The sequence below is a fragment of the Panthera onca genome, chromosome B1, assembly GCF_046562875.1.
Source record: "Panthera onca isolate mPanOnc1 chromosome B1, mPanOnc1 haplotype 2, whole genome shotgun sequence".
NCBI lineage: Eukaryota > Metazoa > Chordata > Mammalia > Carnivora > Felidae > Panthera > Panthera onca.
This window is the reverse complement of record NC_138342.1, coordinates 3,543,399-3,558,930: the sequence shown is the minus strand read 5'-3', so window position 1 is coordinate 3,558,930 and position 15,532 is coordinate 3,543,399. Positions and strand designations below refer to the sequence as shown.

Here is a 15,532-nt window from a genome sequence, read left to right as displayed (position 1 = left end):
CTTGCCACCCGGGACCTCCGTCAGGCCAGCCCCGCCGCTCGGCCCCCGTCCCCCCACCGGCCCGGGACCCTCGCCGGCCCCCGAGACTCCCGGTCCAGTCCCTGGGCCCCCACCGGCTCCGGACCCTCACCCAGCTCCGGGACTCCTGCCTGCCCCGGACCCCATCCGGCCCCGAGACCCTCGCCCAGCCCCCGCCCCCCACCGACCCTGGACCCTCGCCCGGGCCCGGAACCCCTACCTGTCCCGGGCTCGGTCCCCGAGACGCCCGTCCAGCCCCCGTCCCCCCACCAGCCCCGGACTCGGGCCGGGCCGGCCCCGCCGCCGCCGCCGCCGCCGCCGCCTCACCTCAGGTCACCGCCTCAGCGGCGCTCGCTCCGGGCCGAGCGGAACAGAGCCGGGCAGCCCGCAGAGCCGCGGCCGCCGCAACAATGGAGCCCCGGGGCGGGGCCGCCTAAGCCGCCGCCTCAGCCCGTCTCCGACTCGGGCTCGGGCTCGGGCTCCGCGCGGAGCAGCAGCCGGCGCCAGGCTGCGGCCGGCCTCGGGCACCGCGCAGGCGCACTCGCCCCACCCGCGCCCCTTCGCCCCGCCCCCGGCGGCGCCCGGCGTTCGGGGCCCACCCCCCGACCAATGGGGAGGAAGCCACGCGCAGGGGGCGGGGCCGAAGGAAACAAAGGAGGAGGCGGGGCCGCGCCGGGGCGGGGCTGCGGGGGTCTCGCCGGGGCCGGCCCGGTGAGTCCGCGGCCCAGTCCGTTCAGAATCTGCTCGGCAGGCTGTGTGCTCAGCCGGAACCCGAAGCTCATTCTTCTCGTTCTCGGTAAATGGCCTCTCCATCCACCCAGTCGCTCAGGCTAAAATCTGAAATCACCGTGGAGTGTCTTATTTCCCTCACTCCCTCGTGCGGTGTCTGTCTGCATTGCCACTCTGTCACAGCACCAGCTGGACTTGCCTGAGTGGGTACCCCACCCCCCCCCCACCCTCAGTGAAGCGTGATCTCTCTCTAGGACAAGCCAAGAGTCGGACTCTGATTCATTTCTGCGCACACAACAGAGCCCGGTGCCCTAAGGCGCTCAGCGAATGCTAATAGGACAGATGGATGAATGGATAAAGTCCCATCTCCTTGTGATGAGGTTTGCGGGTGATGGTGGGGGGGCCGGCGCCGACGACCAAGAAAGAGTTCTCGAAGACCTCTTTGGTGCAAAAAGGGGATTTTATTAAAGCACGGGGACGGGACCCAAGGTCTGGAAGAGCTGCGCTGGGGTTGTGAAGAATGGCTGGTTTTACACTACAGAGTTGGGGAAGTAAAGTCAAAGGGAGGCCTCCAGCGGGACTTTGATGTGCTAACGAGGAGTCCTAAGCTGCGGAGGCCCAGCTATAGTCAAGCTAAGGTTGTTTTCCCTCTACTGAGGCATTAACATTATGACAGCAGGGGGTTCCTGGGGTTCTACTCTGTATTTGCCTTAAGTATTTGTCAACGGGCTGCAGGCTATAAATTAAATTTTACCTGCCATTTCCTTCGGCCTTTGTTCCCCGTATCACTATGGAAGGGTGATGTTGGGGCTCCAGGAAACTGAGTCTATGGGTTTCTGGAGATGAGGCTGTTGATAAGATTGCCTTTTTCTTGTAATTTACTAAGATGTTTCTAAACTAAGAGCTTAGTAAACCCATGTCCTGCAGGACTGTGATCTCTATCAGCTGCCCATTCGTTTTCTCGTTTCCTTTGTCCTTGGGCAGCGGGGAGTGCCTGAGGAATGACACACACATCCCACCTGGGGGGGGGGGGGTCGGGGGTACGCTAGCTTGCACTTTGTCCTCAGTCCTCCTCAACTCACTCATCACTTGAACATGCAGAAACACACACACACACACACACTCGCACACACACTCGCACACACGGACAACACTTGAAAGCCTGACTTCCAAGCTGATTTGCCAGACAAATTCCTCCACGAATATAAGAAGCTTCCCTACTCCTCTCCAGCCAGAGTCCCCCTGTGGTCTGGGGATGTCCTCAGAGAACAGGAAAATAAAATCCCAGAGAGTACAGTAGTTTCAACAAAGGATGGTCACCCAGGCTTCAGGCCTTCGCACACGCTGCCCTCTGCCTGACACACTTTTCTCCCTGTATTAGCCACCTCCTACTGACCCTTCCAGTCTCTCCCGAAGTGTCACTTTCCCCAGGAAGGAGGTCACACTTACAGGCTTTGAAGATGTCACCTGCCATTCTAGATGAGATGGCCTTGGGGAAGCCCACCTTGGCCGATAGTCTGAAGACCTGAGGACACTCTCCAGCCGACAGTCAGCAAAAAGCTAACCCCCATGTCATGCAGGCCCGCAGAAATAAATTCAGGCAGCAACCTGCATGAGCCTGGAAATGGGTTTTCCCCTAGTGAAGCCTCCACGTGAGAATGCAGCCCAGCCAAAATGTTGAATGTAGCCTCGTGAATGAACCCTGAGCAGAGGACCCATCTACATCGTGCCAAACTCTAACTCAGAAACTAGTTACGAAATGTGTGCATCATGGGGGTGCCTGGGTGGTTCAATGGGCTAAGCGTCCACCTCCTGACCTCGGCTCAGGTCGTGATCTCACGGTTCAGGGGATCGAACCCTGCGTCAGAATGTGCCCTGACAGCACGGAGCCTGCTTGGGATTCTCTCTCTCTCTCTCTCTCTCTCTCTCTCTCTCTTGCTCCCTCCGTCCCTCCCCTGCTCGCTTGCTCTCTCAAAAAAGGAAATAAATTTTTAAAAAGAGTTTAAAAAAAAAGAAATGTGCGCATTGTGTTACGCTTCTACATTTGTGATTATTTCTTATGAAATTGAAAGCCCCACGAGAACAGGAATGGACTTTGTCTCGCTCCCCACTGTGCTCCAAATGCCCAGCACAGTCCTGTTCTAGGGCAGTCGGTTGGAGGAGACCAAGCAGTCAGCTGGCTGGCTGGCCCCACTGTCCTCTCTGACCCCTTTTCCTTGGCCCTATTCCATCATATAGGCCTGAATAGTGTCTTGTCTTCCGAGCCTCCCTCGCAGCCTGAGGGGACCATGTGACATTGTCCTGGCCAGTGAGACCTGGTGGAAGTTGGCTGAAAGGTTTCCAGCATTTGGTGCCCTGGGGCCAATTTGGAGCAGGCCTTGAGAGCTGATTGTTCACCCTTTGGGAATTGTGCAAAGTCACTTATTAAACAAAATGGCTACCTAAAAATTAAATTACATGCACTTACAATGAAAGTTATATCAAAAACAAAAGTTATATCAAAATCAAAAGTTGGGGCGCCTGGGTGGCTCCGTCGGTTAAGCGTCCGACTTCGGCTCAGGTCACAATCTCACCGTCCGTGAGTTCGAGCCCCGCATCGGGCTCTGTGCTGATGGCTCGGAGCCTGGAGCCTGCTTCCGATTCTGTGTCTCCCTCTCTCTCTGCCTCTCCCCTGCTCACGCTCTGTCTCTCTCTTTCAAAAATAAACATTAAAAAAAAAAAATCAAAAATAAATATCCAGAATTGGCTCCTACTCATTTTACTGTGGTTTGTGACTATCTATGCTACTGAAGATTTTAGATCTACTGTATGATAGAAATTCTATATCATGTGGTGCTACTGACATCTGTTCTCACGGCTGCCGCCAGCAATGGCATGTTGGTAGCTTGAAATTAGATGTGGTGGGAGGACTTATGCCGCAGAAATTGGTAACGACTATAGATCAGGACTATCTTCCTCCTTCCCAGCCCCCAGAAAGCCGAGGAGCAAAGATCTACCGGCACACCATTGGCTTCCAGAGAAGGTGTTCCTCTTCGAGAACAGGGGTAGACCCCGCTGATGCTGCTTTTTCTTGGCAGTGGAGCTCATTCATTTACCTTTGGACACACATGTGACCCCTGGACCCGTAGCAGCCACTTGACAACGAGCAAAGTCAGAAGCAGATCCTGACCCTTCCATCCTGGAGCCACTGGATCAAGACAAGGAATCGCCTGCCTCCAGATTCCCTGTGGAGCAGGAAAAGCAAACCCCCTTGGCTGTGTAAGCCAGTGCTGGTCAATTCTTCTGTTACTTACGGAACTCCTGACCGACATATATAGGCATTCAACCCGTGTCTGTCACATGGAGAAACCCAGCCTGACTCTCTCCTTCCTCATCAGTGGCCATCCTATTTGGGCCCCACGATCACTGACACGAAATTCACCACGCAGTGAACCAGTCCGGGCAGGCTTCATAGCTCTGACTCGTAGAAAGGTTTGTCCTATATGAAAATAAAATGTCGGGACCTCCCGGAACCTCAGAAAATAAGCCCAATCCCTGTCTGCCACCACAGTCCTAATAGAAAGAGAGCATTCATTCAATAGGAAAATAAATCAGAGCTTAATGACCCCAAAGTTGCACCAATGCTCTTTATGGAAGCTCCTGACCTAGTCTGATACTGTGAAGGGCTACTTGGTGGGGTTCGTGACCTGAGACCTCTTCCCAGACTTTTCCAGTAACAAGTCTCTTGAGGAAAAAACATGATTATGAAATATTTCTATGCCAAGGTAAGCAACATGATGCCTTTGACACAGTCTTCCTAGATTCTGGGACTAGAGGGAGCAGGGACCAGCCTGGAAGGACGGATTCACCTCCCCTGGATCGACTCAGTTGCCGCCTTCTCTGACCACCCTGCATCAATCAGGACCCAGACCTTCATCCACGCGAACGAGCCCTCCGTCTCCTCTTTCGCCCTCCTGACTGCTGCCCAGAGTCCCTCCCGCATTCAGACCCGGGCACATACGGCCAGCATGTGCTTTTCTGTCTCCCAGCCTTGGTGCCCGTCTGCCTCTTCCACCCCCACACGGTTCTGTCCCACGTCTCATCCGTCAGTCTGCATCTCACCTTGCCATCTGCCCTCTTGTTAACCCTCTCTCCCCTCGGCCTCAGCTGTGCCACACCCGCCTGCCTCCCTCCCTGTCCTGCTGCCCTCTTCAGTCACCTCTGTACTCCATTCTTCCTGCAACAGACGTAGGAAGTCCAAGTGCACAAAAAGCCAGTGTTCCGCTGGGTCCCCTCTTCTCACTCTGCACCGTCCCCAGGGATGGCTCGTGAGGGCCTGTGACTCTGGCCATCCCTCACAAACCTCCCGCCCTGCCACCTCCATCCACCGAGTCTCAAGCCTGTCAGCCCAGCGGTGCCTGGGGCACCTCCATGGGGCAGCCCCTGGGCACCTCACCCGGGACACGCCGTGGCCCACGCACCTGTCTTCCACATCCCGGACCTGCTGTTCCTCTCAGGTTTCTCACTCACCAGTGACTCCAGCATCTCCCCATTGCCCTGCCAGTGAGTGGGGTCCCCACCCTCTCCCCCGTCCCCACACCCAACCTCCAGGTCCTGCTGGCTGTCTTTCCGGAATCCACAGCCCCCCTCAGCCTTTGCAGCTCTCCCCAGAATTGTGGCAAAAGCATCCATATCATTCTCCTTCTCCCAGGCCTGGCCCCCCCAACTTCTTCTCCCGGGGACAGCTCGTGGCAAAGGAAGAGGGGCAGAGATAGTGCTCTAAGAGCAAACCCCAGAATTCCTTTCCCAGAGAAAAGCACAAGTATTGGTCTGGGAAGCCACTGGAAAGGAAGGTTAGAGGCGACTATAGGCCATAGGTGGCTGGGCTGAGGCAGAGAGCTGCACTGCTCTGGACGAAAATGGATCAGCAGGCGCATTTGGGAGCACCCAGAGGAGGGGGTGAGCCACTGCCCCAGAAGCTGACCTCTCGATTGACCTCTTGATTGTAAGGCAGTTGCCCCTCCTCGGCAGAGCCGGGGGTCTGGGGGAAGCCACAGCTGGTCAGCATTGGAAAAGATGGACACAGAGCTAGAATGGCCTTACCCCCCAGAGGGAATGGGGGGATGCCTCCCCACTGCCCACTGTGCTACGGGGCTCTCTTGAGAACATCTGAGTCCAGAGAGTGACCATAAACCCGAACCGGAAGGCTGTCCTTTTTATCGACTTGTCTAGGGCAGAAAAAATCCTGGAAACATGTGAAAGACCATCAAGCGTTTAGTGCAGGGAAGGTAAGAAAAGACTCAGGCAGGCAAGAATGACTGGGCTACTGGCAGCTGGCGGAAAGGGGTCGCCAAAGCCTCGTAGGACTTGTTGGGAGCATCTAACCCAATATTAGCCCCAACCAGTGCTGGGGGCCCGTAAAGCAAGTTCCCGGCAACCCGCGCACGCCTGAGGCCTTCATGTGCTGGGGGCAAAGACTGTAAGCCGGCACAACTGGGGTCTGTGCATGCTCAGACTCACTGGGGACAGGGGTCCTGTCAGGAGCCAGCCTGGAGTCGGTGACCCAGGGCAGCTGGAAGAAGGCCCCCTTGAGGGAAGATGGATCAGATGGAGTCCAAGGCGGGAGGTCAATGACAGCAGAGATTTCGGACAGGATAGAGGGTATGCCCGCCCCTCCCCCAGCTCAGGGTCAGTGTGTGAACTTGTGAGGCACACAGTTCAATCCACAGTACCTTTCCTCCTCTTGAGGATCAGGGACAGTGTCTTTTTCATGCCCAGTTCAGTGAATATTTGCTGAGGAACGAGGTTATCTGGACGGAAGGAAGAGTGATAACAATGGGGGGAGGGGGGAGTCATCTCATGGACGTCTTTGCGGAGAAGTTAGTATCTCAGCTGGGTATTGAAGGATGGACAGGGGTTTGCTAGTTGGGGCATCGCAGGGAGAGGAAAGAGCCTTTGCAAAGGGCACTGTGTTTGGGAGGGAGGTGAGAAGGTGCTGCCTGAGAAACAAGGGTATGAGGGGAGGAGGAAGGAGGAGTCTGTGGAGGGAGTCAGTGGCCAGGCGGTGCCAGTGAAGGAGTCGGGGAACGGGCCCCAGAGCCCCAGTGAGGCACCCAGGCTCATGGGCAAGTGTGTGCTACAGACAGATTTCTATGGGCTCTTGTGCACGGGATGGACCAGAGGGGATGACGTGGCATCTAAGTGTTGAGTAGAGACATGTTCAGGGGGCAGAGGCGGGAAGAGCTGTCAGCAGGTAGGGCTGCTCGATGGAACTCTCCGGAAAGATGTCCAGCTGAGAACGTTCCCTGGGCCTCATGATTCAGACAGAAGGAAAGGGAACCTCTATTATTCGTGAAACCTAGTTCCCTAATAGCCTGGCAGCCCCTGGTGGCCACTAGGGTGGCACTGATGTCCTTACTTGTTAAACTCTTCCAAAGCGTACTCCCTAGGGACACCCCCCCCCCAGAGGGCTGTGTTGGGTTCCAGAACTCCCAGCACAGGTGAGCCACCTCTCCGGCTGCGGGGGTGTCTTCCACCCAGAAGGTGGGGGTCCGGGAGCGGGAGACAAGGGGATGGAAACCAGTTCTGCGATGATCCTTATGTAGTAGACGGGTTTCTACTCTGGGAACTAAGAAGGCCAACCTTCGGGCAAAGTATAGCATCCAGATGGGCTCCAGCCTCGCTACCAAACAGCCCAACGAAACTTCTGGGTCGCAGAGCACTATTACCAAACTGCTGTAAAACTGTCCGCCCGCTTGGCTTTACCGGTGGTGGAGGGAAGGAGCCAATAAACAGAACAGGGGCAAGTGCGAATCCCAGCACGGGCCCGGGGTGGACTTTCTACAGGGCCAGTGAGCAGCCCGTCTGGCATGGGAACTTCTGAGCTGAGCCCAGAAGGTAGAGAAGGGCCTCGCCTGGGGAAGAAGCAGAGACCCTGGGACGTGCTGTGTCCATCCAGGGAGGGGTGAACATGGGCTCAGTGTGGTCGGGGCGACCACGTGCCCCAGTCTGCCTGGGCCCGGCCAGGTGCACACCAGCCTCCCAAGGTCGGCAGTAAGGGAGCCGCCTTCCATCCCGCACGGGCCGCCGGCGTGAACGATTCTGTGACAGGGTCTGAGGAGGCGGAAAGACGCAAGGGGGATACCTGCCGTGGAGTCAGGCCTTCTGCTGGGTCCTCGGGGGCTGAGGGAAGCGTGCCCATTTACCACGGGGGATACGGTTGTGCCATTTGCCAAGATGGGCCGACCGGGTACACGTGGACTGGCTTTTAGGGGGAAAACCCAAAGCGTGTGGAAGCCCTAACCGGTGCGATGGGGCCTCTGGGAGATGATCAGGCCGTGAGGGTGGGGCCCTCACCATGGGACCGTGCCCTTCCAGGAAGATGAGGCAGAATGGAAGGGTGAGCTCTGTCCACCAAGGGAGGACGCAGCAAGGGGCAGCAAGCCAGGGAGTGGGCTCTCACTACGCAGTCTCACCAGCACCTCGATCTTGGACCTCCGGACTCCACCACGATCAGAAACAAATGTGTGTTGTTTAAGCCACCCAGTCAACAGTGTTTTGTCATAGGAGTCTCTCGGTAGTGGTATACTGAGTCTGAGTAGTGAGTCGTCTGAACAAAGGAGAGATGAGGGGACGTTTAATCCCAGAGTGGCACTGGCGACTGTGGGGGGCAGACCTGCTGGGCCCTCCCTCGAGGGAGCCCCACCTGCATTTTCCTCCCTTTCTTAGCGGTGTGCTCCAGCCTTAACCAGCTACGGAACTTTCCAGAACCTCGGAGGCTATCTCCAGCTCACTGTGTCTGTTCCTGCTGTTCCCTCAGCCTGGAATGCCCTTCCCTTCACTGACCTCTGGGTGTATCAGGGGCCCCTCTGGAGGGCAGCGGTCAGTCTTGTCTTTGCTGGTTGGTCTCCCCAGCCTGACAGGGACAGGCATCAGCTTCCACCACCCCCCCCACCCCCCGTCTCTATCACTGGCACCTGGTGCTGGCTGGCAAGTGCCTCTGACTTGCTGTCGTGAGACAGGGGTGTCCCATGTGGATGGGGGTCCCGCCCCTCGAGGCACCGCCCCCACCCTGTGCCCATCCAGGGCCACTGCTTTCAGCAGGCGGTCTCCCCGAGCGCCAGCCCGTGCCGTTAGAAATGACACACGTTTATGAGAAGCGGCTTTGACCTTCACAAGTTAGGATACACCGACCTTTATTTTTCCGGGCTCCCCTGGGAGCTGACATGACATTGCACTAGTGAGAAAAATGGGGGTTTCCAGTTGCTCAGGCTCTGCTAAATGGAAGGAAGTGCATTAGGTGCTAGAAACTCCCCCTCCCTGGCCGAGCCGGGCCGGTGAGGAGCCGGTGCACGACGGGGTGTGTGGCGGGGGCCGGAAGGATCTGAGTGACACTGACTCACGGACGGGCGTTCAGGACGCACAGAAAGACACAGCCCCACAGAAGACAGGGAAGACAGACTTCGGTGACACCTTCCTACTGATTTGCGAAGTTCTCAACCCACTCTACAAGCCGCCTGCGACAGGCACTGCGCCCCGACCCGCACCCGATTACAGACGCGGACGCCTTTCAGCTGGGGGCCCGGCCGGGCTTCTGCTGCGGAGCAGGCAGGTCAGAAAAGGGGGGGGGTGGTGTCTCCCTCCTCCTTCCCCAGCGGCCGGTGCCCGCCTCGGGACCACGCACGCACCGGGCTAAGGCGGGCACCACCGGCCACGTCACAAAAGGGCACCCCAAGAGCTACGCTGGGTGTTAGGCTGGGTGCGTGGAAATCCTTTATTCCGCGGCTTTGGCCATCAGAGGAGAATCTTTTCTCTCCGGGATGCGGAAAATAACAGCCAGGCAAACGGTGATGGCGACACGTCACGCATACTTAGAAACGGCATTACGTGGCCGAGGGCTGCCCTTAAGGGCACCGGTGTGGCAGGTGAAAAAGAAGAAAAGCAAAGAAACCTGACAAGGAGCCGTGTGCACTAGGAGCACACGGGGAAGCGAAACCACACAGGACCGGACACTGGAGAGTAAGGCTGGAGGCGCTCCCCTTCCGCGGGACCGTAAAATGGAACTCTTATCTATGTCGTCTTATGTTGAAGTAGGCTATGCTTTTTAATAAAATAAAAACTTCTGTGTTACTTTAAAGATATCATTTAGGCATCTAGGGGATGATCTGGAAGAAAAATGCAGTGCACGGAGGGCCCCGGCCGAAGGTACCCTGTCCGGTGGACGGTTGTCCCTAAAAACAGACTCGTCACAAACGGCGGCAAACATCATGCACCCCACGCTTCGCTTCGAGCGGCCCCGGGTGCTCCTCAGCGCTCTCCCTGGCCACGCCTGGCCTGTCTGTGCGCGAGGCTGTGCCTCCCCAGGGCTGAGCAAGCGGGGGAGGGGGGCGGGGAGCAGGCGCTGGGAGCCATAGGCCCACCCACCCGTGATTGTGTCGTGCCAGCGTCTGTCATGGACAGACCTCCTCAAATCCCAAGGCCCAGGCACCTCTGTGCGCCCCCAGGGCCTATCACGGGGGGTGGGGCACTGCACAGGGGTGGGGGGGGGGGCGCCGCACGGTCAAGGTAAATGTTCCTCGAGCCCCGGGAGCGTCTTTGCAGCCCCTCCGTGATGTGGGTTACACGTGCAGCGCAAAGCAAGGCGTCTGGGCTCTGAACTAGGGGCAGGAGCGTAGCTGGCAGAAACTAGAGGCCGCACGTGCTCTGGAACATCCTCCCGCCCCAGCCTCCCGCCCCGCCCTCTCCAGGGGCCCGCCGCCCGCCCGCAGGGACACAGAGAAGCCAGAGCCAGGTGCGGGAGGAGGGGGTTCTGTGGTTCTCGCCAGCTGTCCCACGCTCTGTCGCTGGCACGCTGGAGGCCGTCAAAACAACAGGGCTTTCTTCTTGAGGTCATTCCTCTTCCAGAGGGCCAGGCGGTCGAACTCTTGCACACTCATTCCAAACACTTCCTGGAACTCCTCGGGCGACAGGTGCCTCTGCAAACAAACCGGGAGACCCAGAGAGGAGCGGTTAGCAACTCTGCTGTCGGGCCACCTCCGTCCGCACCGCCGGGCTGTCCGGAGCCAGGGTCGGCATCGTCGGGGACGCAGGGGGCTCTCCCTGCGGGCCCGGGGCCTTCCAGGTCCCTGATTCCCTCTGCATCCCTGCCGCTCCCACTTAGCAGTGCACATAACCAAGCGCAGGGAAAGACACTCGCTGGGGGACCCGACTGAACAGGACTCAAACGGGTCCTTGCACACCCGTGTTCACAGCCGCGTTATTCGCCGAGGCCAAAACGTGGAAACGACCCGACTGCCCACAGAGGCACGAGTGCATCCACAAAACGTGGTGCACACACACGGTGGGGTGTCGTTCGGCCGTCAGCGGCAGTGGCGTCTTGACTCGCGCGGTAACAGGACGCGCAGCGGGAGGCGGAGGGAAGGAGGCCAGACGCAAAAGGCACAGCCTGTGCGGCTTCATCGCTAGGAAGCGTCCAGAACAGGCAAATCCTTAGGGACCAGGAACAGATGTGCGGCTGCGGGGGGCTGGGGAGGGACCAGGCTGGAGAGGGCCAGCGTTTCCCTTTCCGGGAGCAGGGCGGGGGGCGCTGCACAAACGTTCCAGAACTAGGTCGAGGCAGTGGCCGCACAAGGTGGGGAATCTGCCAGGTGCCGCTGAATTGCATACTTTGAAGTGGTTATGACGGAGAATTTTATGTGACTTTCCCCATTCTTGCCCCAAACGCGTTTTCCTTGACTCTGACACTAAACTACTCATATAAAAGGTTGCGATGATCCCGAGAGGAGTGGATGTGAAGACGTCGGGAACCCTGAGGAGAGCATACACGTCAGTCGTCACCACTCACGGCCTCACAGAGATCCCCGCGTCGTGTGGCAGGGGCGCGGGGTGCAGGCCGGATGCCGCCAAGATCCACAGGACGGGGCTCGGGAGACCCTCTGTCTTGTGCTGGGTCACAGAAGGCCCTATTTGTCGGGTCCGGGCCCAGAGTACTCAGGACGCGTGCACACGCACACACACACACACACACACACACACGCACACACAGACACCCCATCAAGCAAGTCTCTGCCAGGAAGAAGCCAGCGGCTGCCCGCTGGTATCTTGAACTTGCAGACTGGAAGGGATCCTGCCAGAAATGAACCACCTACACAGTGTGGACCTGGAGTGCTCAGGAGTCCACAGCCAGCCCGCGGAGATACAGGATTGTCATCGGACAACAGCACCCCTGCTTCCGGGTACCGCATCACAGCCTTCCCGAATACTGCAGGGTCACCGAGATGTGGACAAGGAAGCCAAGAGGAAAAGCATTCTCACTCTTTTCGACACCCACTGGCTGCCTGGACCCAGGCCCCTGGGGGAGTGGGCTGGGCAGGTACCACGTGTGCAGGTGAACAGGAATCAGCTCAGAGCCCCAAGCTGGGCAGGCGACCCGCCTCCTCGGTGCTGTCCTCAGTGCAATAAGCAGGGGGAGGCCTGAGGCGACTGGAGAGGTGCCCAAAGATGGTCCTGCAGAGCAGGAAGGGATCCCAGTGGCGAGGCGGTTAAGGGCCCTTGAGGGGAGCCAGGTAGGGGATACGCAGGAGGGAGAAGCAGGGAGGGGCACAGCACCCTGGCTGGGAAGGTGGGGAGGGCAGTGCTGAGGGCCAAGTGTGCACCTAGCGCCTGGGAGCCTCCCCCAAGCCGGGGCACTTGGTGGGGGGGGCACTTGAGGAGCCACAGACCCCTGACTGCGGGCCCAGGCGGCTCACCTCCACTCTCCGTACCAGGACGCCCTGGGAACTGAGTCAGAAAAGCTGTGGTCAGGGAAACACACACCCTCGGGACCTGTACACCTGCCACGTGGTGGAGCAGTGGCAGGAGGGAGGCAGGCAGGCCCCCCGGGGGATGGGGAGGAGCCAGGCTGGAGCCTGCCCACAGGCCACCTGTCCCCAGTGCCAGCAACCCCCCCCAGGGATGGGTTGGGGTGAGCCTGAGGCGAGCGCTCTCAACCTTGATGATGCCGTCCTGCATTCCTGCTGCAAACAGGAGCCCGATGATGGTGGGATTAGGAGAGAGTAGGGGGGAGGCTACATGGGGTCCCAGCCGAGTCCCCAGCCCCGCCGGCCTTGGCAACCCCCTGGGTGCTCGCCAGAGCTGAGAACTGCCTGCCCAGGTAGGCTTAGTGGCACGGGACCCGGGAGCCCGTATGCGTCACATGCCTCCCAGAGCCCAGAGCGGCTGGTGGCAGCTGGGTTGGGGAACCCTTGGGGTAAGGGAAAGCCCTAGAGGCCAGCAGGGACCCCCAACCTCAGCTGCAGAGCGAGAACGGAACTTGGCTCCCTGAGGACCCGGGAGGGCCGGCCGAGGCTCAAATGAGGAATGCCCGGCAGGTATCTGTCTCCACCCCCCTCGCCCTACCCCAGCCCCAGCTGTGGGTCCTGAGTGCCCAGCTAGCCTGGATGAATCTCCACTGTTGTGTAGGCAACAAGGAGCTGAGGGGCCCTGTTCATTGGCATACCAGATAAACTGGCTCCAGGCCACATGGCAGGCTCACGCACCCCCTTCACCCTGTGCCCCTCAGCAGGCGGGACATGTGGGGTACAGCTGACCCCCGTGGCCAGCTTTCTGAGCCTGGGCCCACTCCCCTGGCCCTGGCTCCTGAAGCTTCCCCAGGGGGCAGGGCGGCCCGACCTCCAGGTGCCCGCCAAGGTCAGGCCTAGCCAAGCTCCTTCCTGAGCTGGCAGAAGGCAAGCCCAGGGCGGGGAGCCTTTCTCGAGGGGTGGGTTGGCCTCGCTCAGGCACAGCCTCACTCCCGGAGCACCACGGTCTCCCCAGAAAGTGCCCCTGGGGAGGAGGCCATTTTGTCAGCAGGGTGGGGGGGGGGGCCCTACACGCTTTGCTGGGGGTCGGCCTGCATCTGACCCCCCAGGGCAGCATCCCGAAAGACCTGTAGCCCAGGAGCCGGACACGCCAGCATTCCCGTCCCGGTTCCATCCCTGTCCAGCTGTGCTGAGTGACTTCGCCTCACTTATGATTCTGGAAAATGGGAACAAGCACGTCTGTGCCTTCATGCGCTCCTGGAAGGCCGGCCCCCCCTCACGTGCCCAGGCAACTCCCGCTCACTCCTCAGACCTGGCCTTGGATCTCAGCTCCTGCGGGAAGCGCCCCCTGACGGCACCCTCACCGGAGGCTCCCAGAGCCCGCAGGCCTCTTTGCACGGTGTGAGGACGCACCCCCAGGTTCAAGCTGCTATCGTGACGTCACTGAGTGCAGAGTTGGGAAGAGGGACCAAGTAGCACGGGGTCCTAGGACGTTCCTCCTGTACAGGTGCGGTCGGTGTTCGTAACCTCGAGAGCGTGGGTGATAGAAAATGTAGTAAAGGAGCCAGGAAGGGCTGAGTTTTGGGTACTTAGCACCTTTGCTTTAAATAGAATTTATTACATCCCAGGTTCACTTGGTTTTCAGTAGAGGCTGGGTTTAATGCACCGCATGCAAAATTCCTGAAAATGAAGCAGTAGGAACAGCCTGGCAGGTGCTGAGCGCCCCGTACTGTGGTTCCCTCAGTAACGGCCACCCCGGGCAGAGACGGGGACTCCCCCTACCTGTGCCCAGGACCCAGCGCAGGGCATTCGCAGCCGCCAGTGGGCTGCAGGATCGCTGGGGGTGGGTGTGTGCAGGCCGAGCTCGGTGCCTGCTCTGGGCCTGTCCTTTATTCACTGGTGGGGTGGTGGGGACAGCTGCCGGGACACAGACATAAACCTGACCGGGCCGCCCTCACCCCACAGTTATCTCACACAGGTGGGGAGGCAGCTCAGAGAGCAGTTTGGTCCCTGGGGGAGCCCCGGGACTAGGGGTGGCCCAGGGGGGCCTTGTCCAGGAGACACCCGTGACCCGGAAGCCTCGATGCCTTCTGAGGCATTAATGATGTTTCTGCTGGCATCTCATAGCCAGAAGGTTGTTTCCTAAGGGAAATGGATCTCTGACTTCACCCTGTGACCTGGACCAACCAGGGGAGGCTTCCCGAACACGAGACTCATACGGACTAACCACCTGCTCCCGGCGGGAGGAACAGCCCGCGACCGCTGATGCGCGCACACGTGTTCTCCCGTGTTGCTTCGCACAGAGGGGAGGGCGGTGATCAGTATGCGTGTACAAGGCACAGGGGACTCGTACGGTCATCTCCCGTCTGCAGAGGCTGCAGACCGAGCCGCAGACAGGGGACGCCCCTGTGTCACACAGCCCGCGATCGGCGCGCTGGCACTCCGAACTCCGCCCAGGGGCCCAGGGCTCTTCCCGAGGCGCCAGAGCTGTGTGCCCCCCGCAGCACTGCAAGACCACCGTGCGGCTCAGCCAGGCAGGTCCACAGAGCTTCTCCCGCCGGAAGAAGGGCCCCCCGCGCAGGCCTGCCGGCCCCGAGGCCCGGACATCCGCACCACCGCTTTGTGGCAGAAACCCCCAACAGTTTTGCCTCACAGACCCTGTGTGACGTTGGCGAAGTGGCCCATCCCAGTAGGAACACGTCACTCATACACCCTTGGTGTCACGCCAGGGAGCTCCGTGGACACCCTGGGCCCAGGTAGGGACCCCGGTTAGGCACGCAAACCCCACAGTTCTCCTGCACTGACTGAGGACCACGGGCCAGGCGGTGGTGAGAGCCTTCACCACATTCGCTGCCACCCCCACACCCTGAGACTCTCGTTTCATTGCCTCAGGAAACCCAGGCTCAGAGAGGTCCTGTGCCTCGCCCAAGGTCGCACAGTCAGGAAGCCACAGGGCCAGGCCTAAGAGCCCGGGAGCCTGGAACCAGGCCCGGTAGCCGGTAGCCCAG

General features: G+C 59.4%; 2 protein-coding genes and 1 long non-coding RNA gene across 7 annotated transcripts in view; 1 reads left to right on the top strand and 2 right to left on the bottom strand.

The window, feature by feature from the left end:
• The window catches only part of AFAP1 (actin filament associated protein 1), a 146,216-nt gene extending 145,691 nt beyond the window's left edge, over window positions 1-525 (bottom strand). For all 5 annotated transcript variants that reach the window (XM_060655485.3, XM_060655490.3, XM_060655489.3 and 2 more), the window contains exon 1: window positions 346-525. The gene's annotated coding sequence lies outside the window, so the exon portion shown is untranslated. The remainder of the gene's footprint in view (window positions 1-345) is intronic.
• Window positions 526-654: 129 nt separating this feature from the next.
• LOC132692749 (uncharacterized) lies at window positions 655-4,349 on the top strand. The gene is made up of 3 exons (XR_009616567.3): window positions 655-814; window positions 1,002-1,127; window positions 3,714-4,349. It is a non-coding gene; the product is annotated as an uncharacterized LOC132692749 (long non-coding RNA).
• A 4,540-nt stretch (window positions 4,350-8,889) lies between these two features.
• Window positions 8,890-15,532, bottom strand: part of ABLIM2 (actin binding LIM protein family member 2) — a 143,064-nt gene continuing 136,421 nt past the window's right edge. The window contains exon 22 of the mRNA XM_078446332.2: window positions 8,890-10,700. Coding sequence (XP_078302458.1) covers window positions 10,587-10,700 — 114 coding nt within the window. The 3' untranslated portion in view covers window positions 8,890-10,586. The remainder of the gene's footprint in view (window positions 10,701-15,532) is intronic.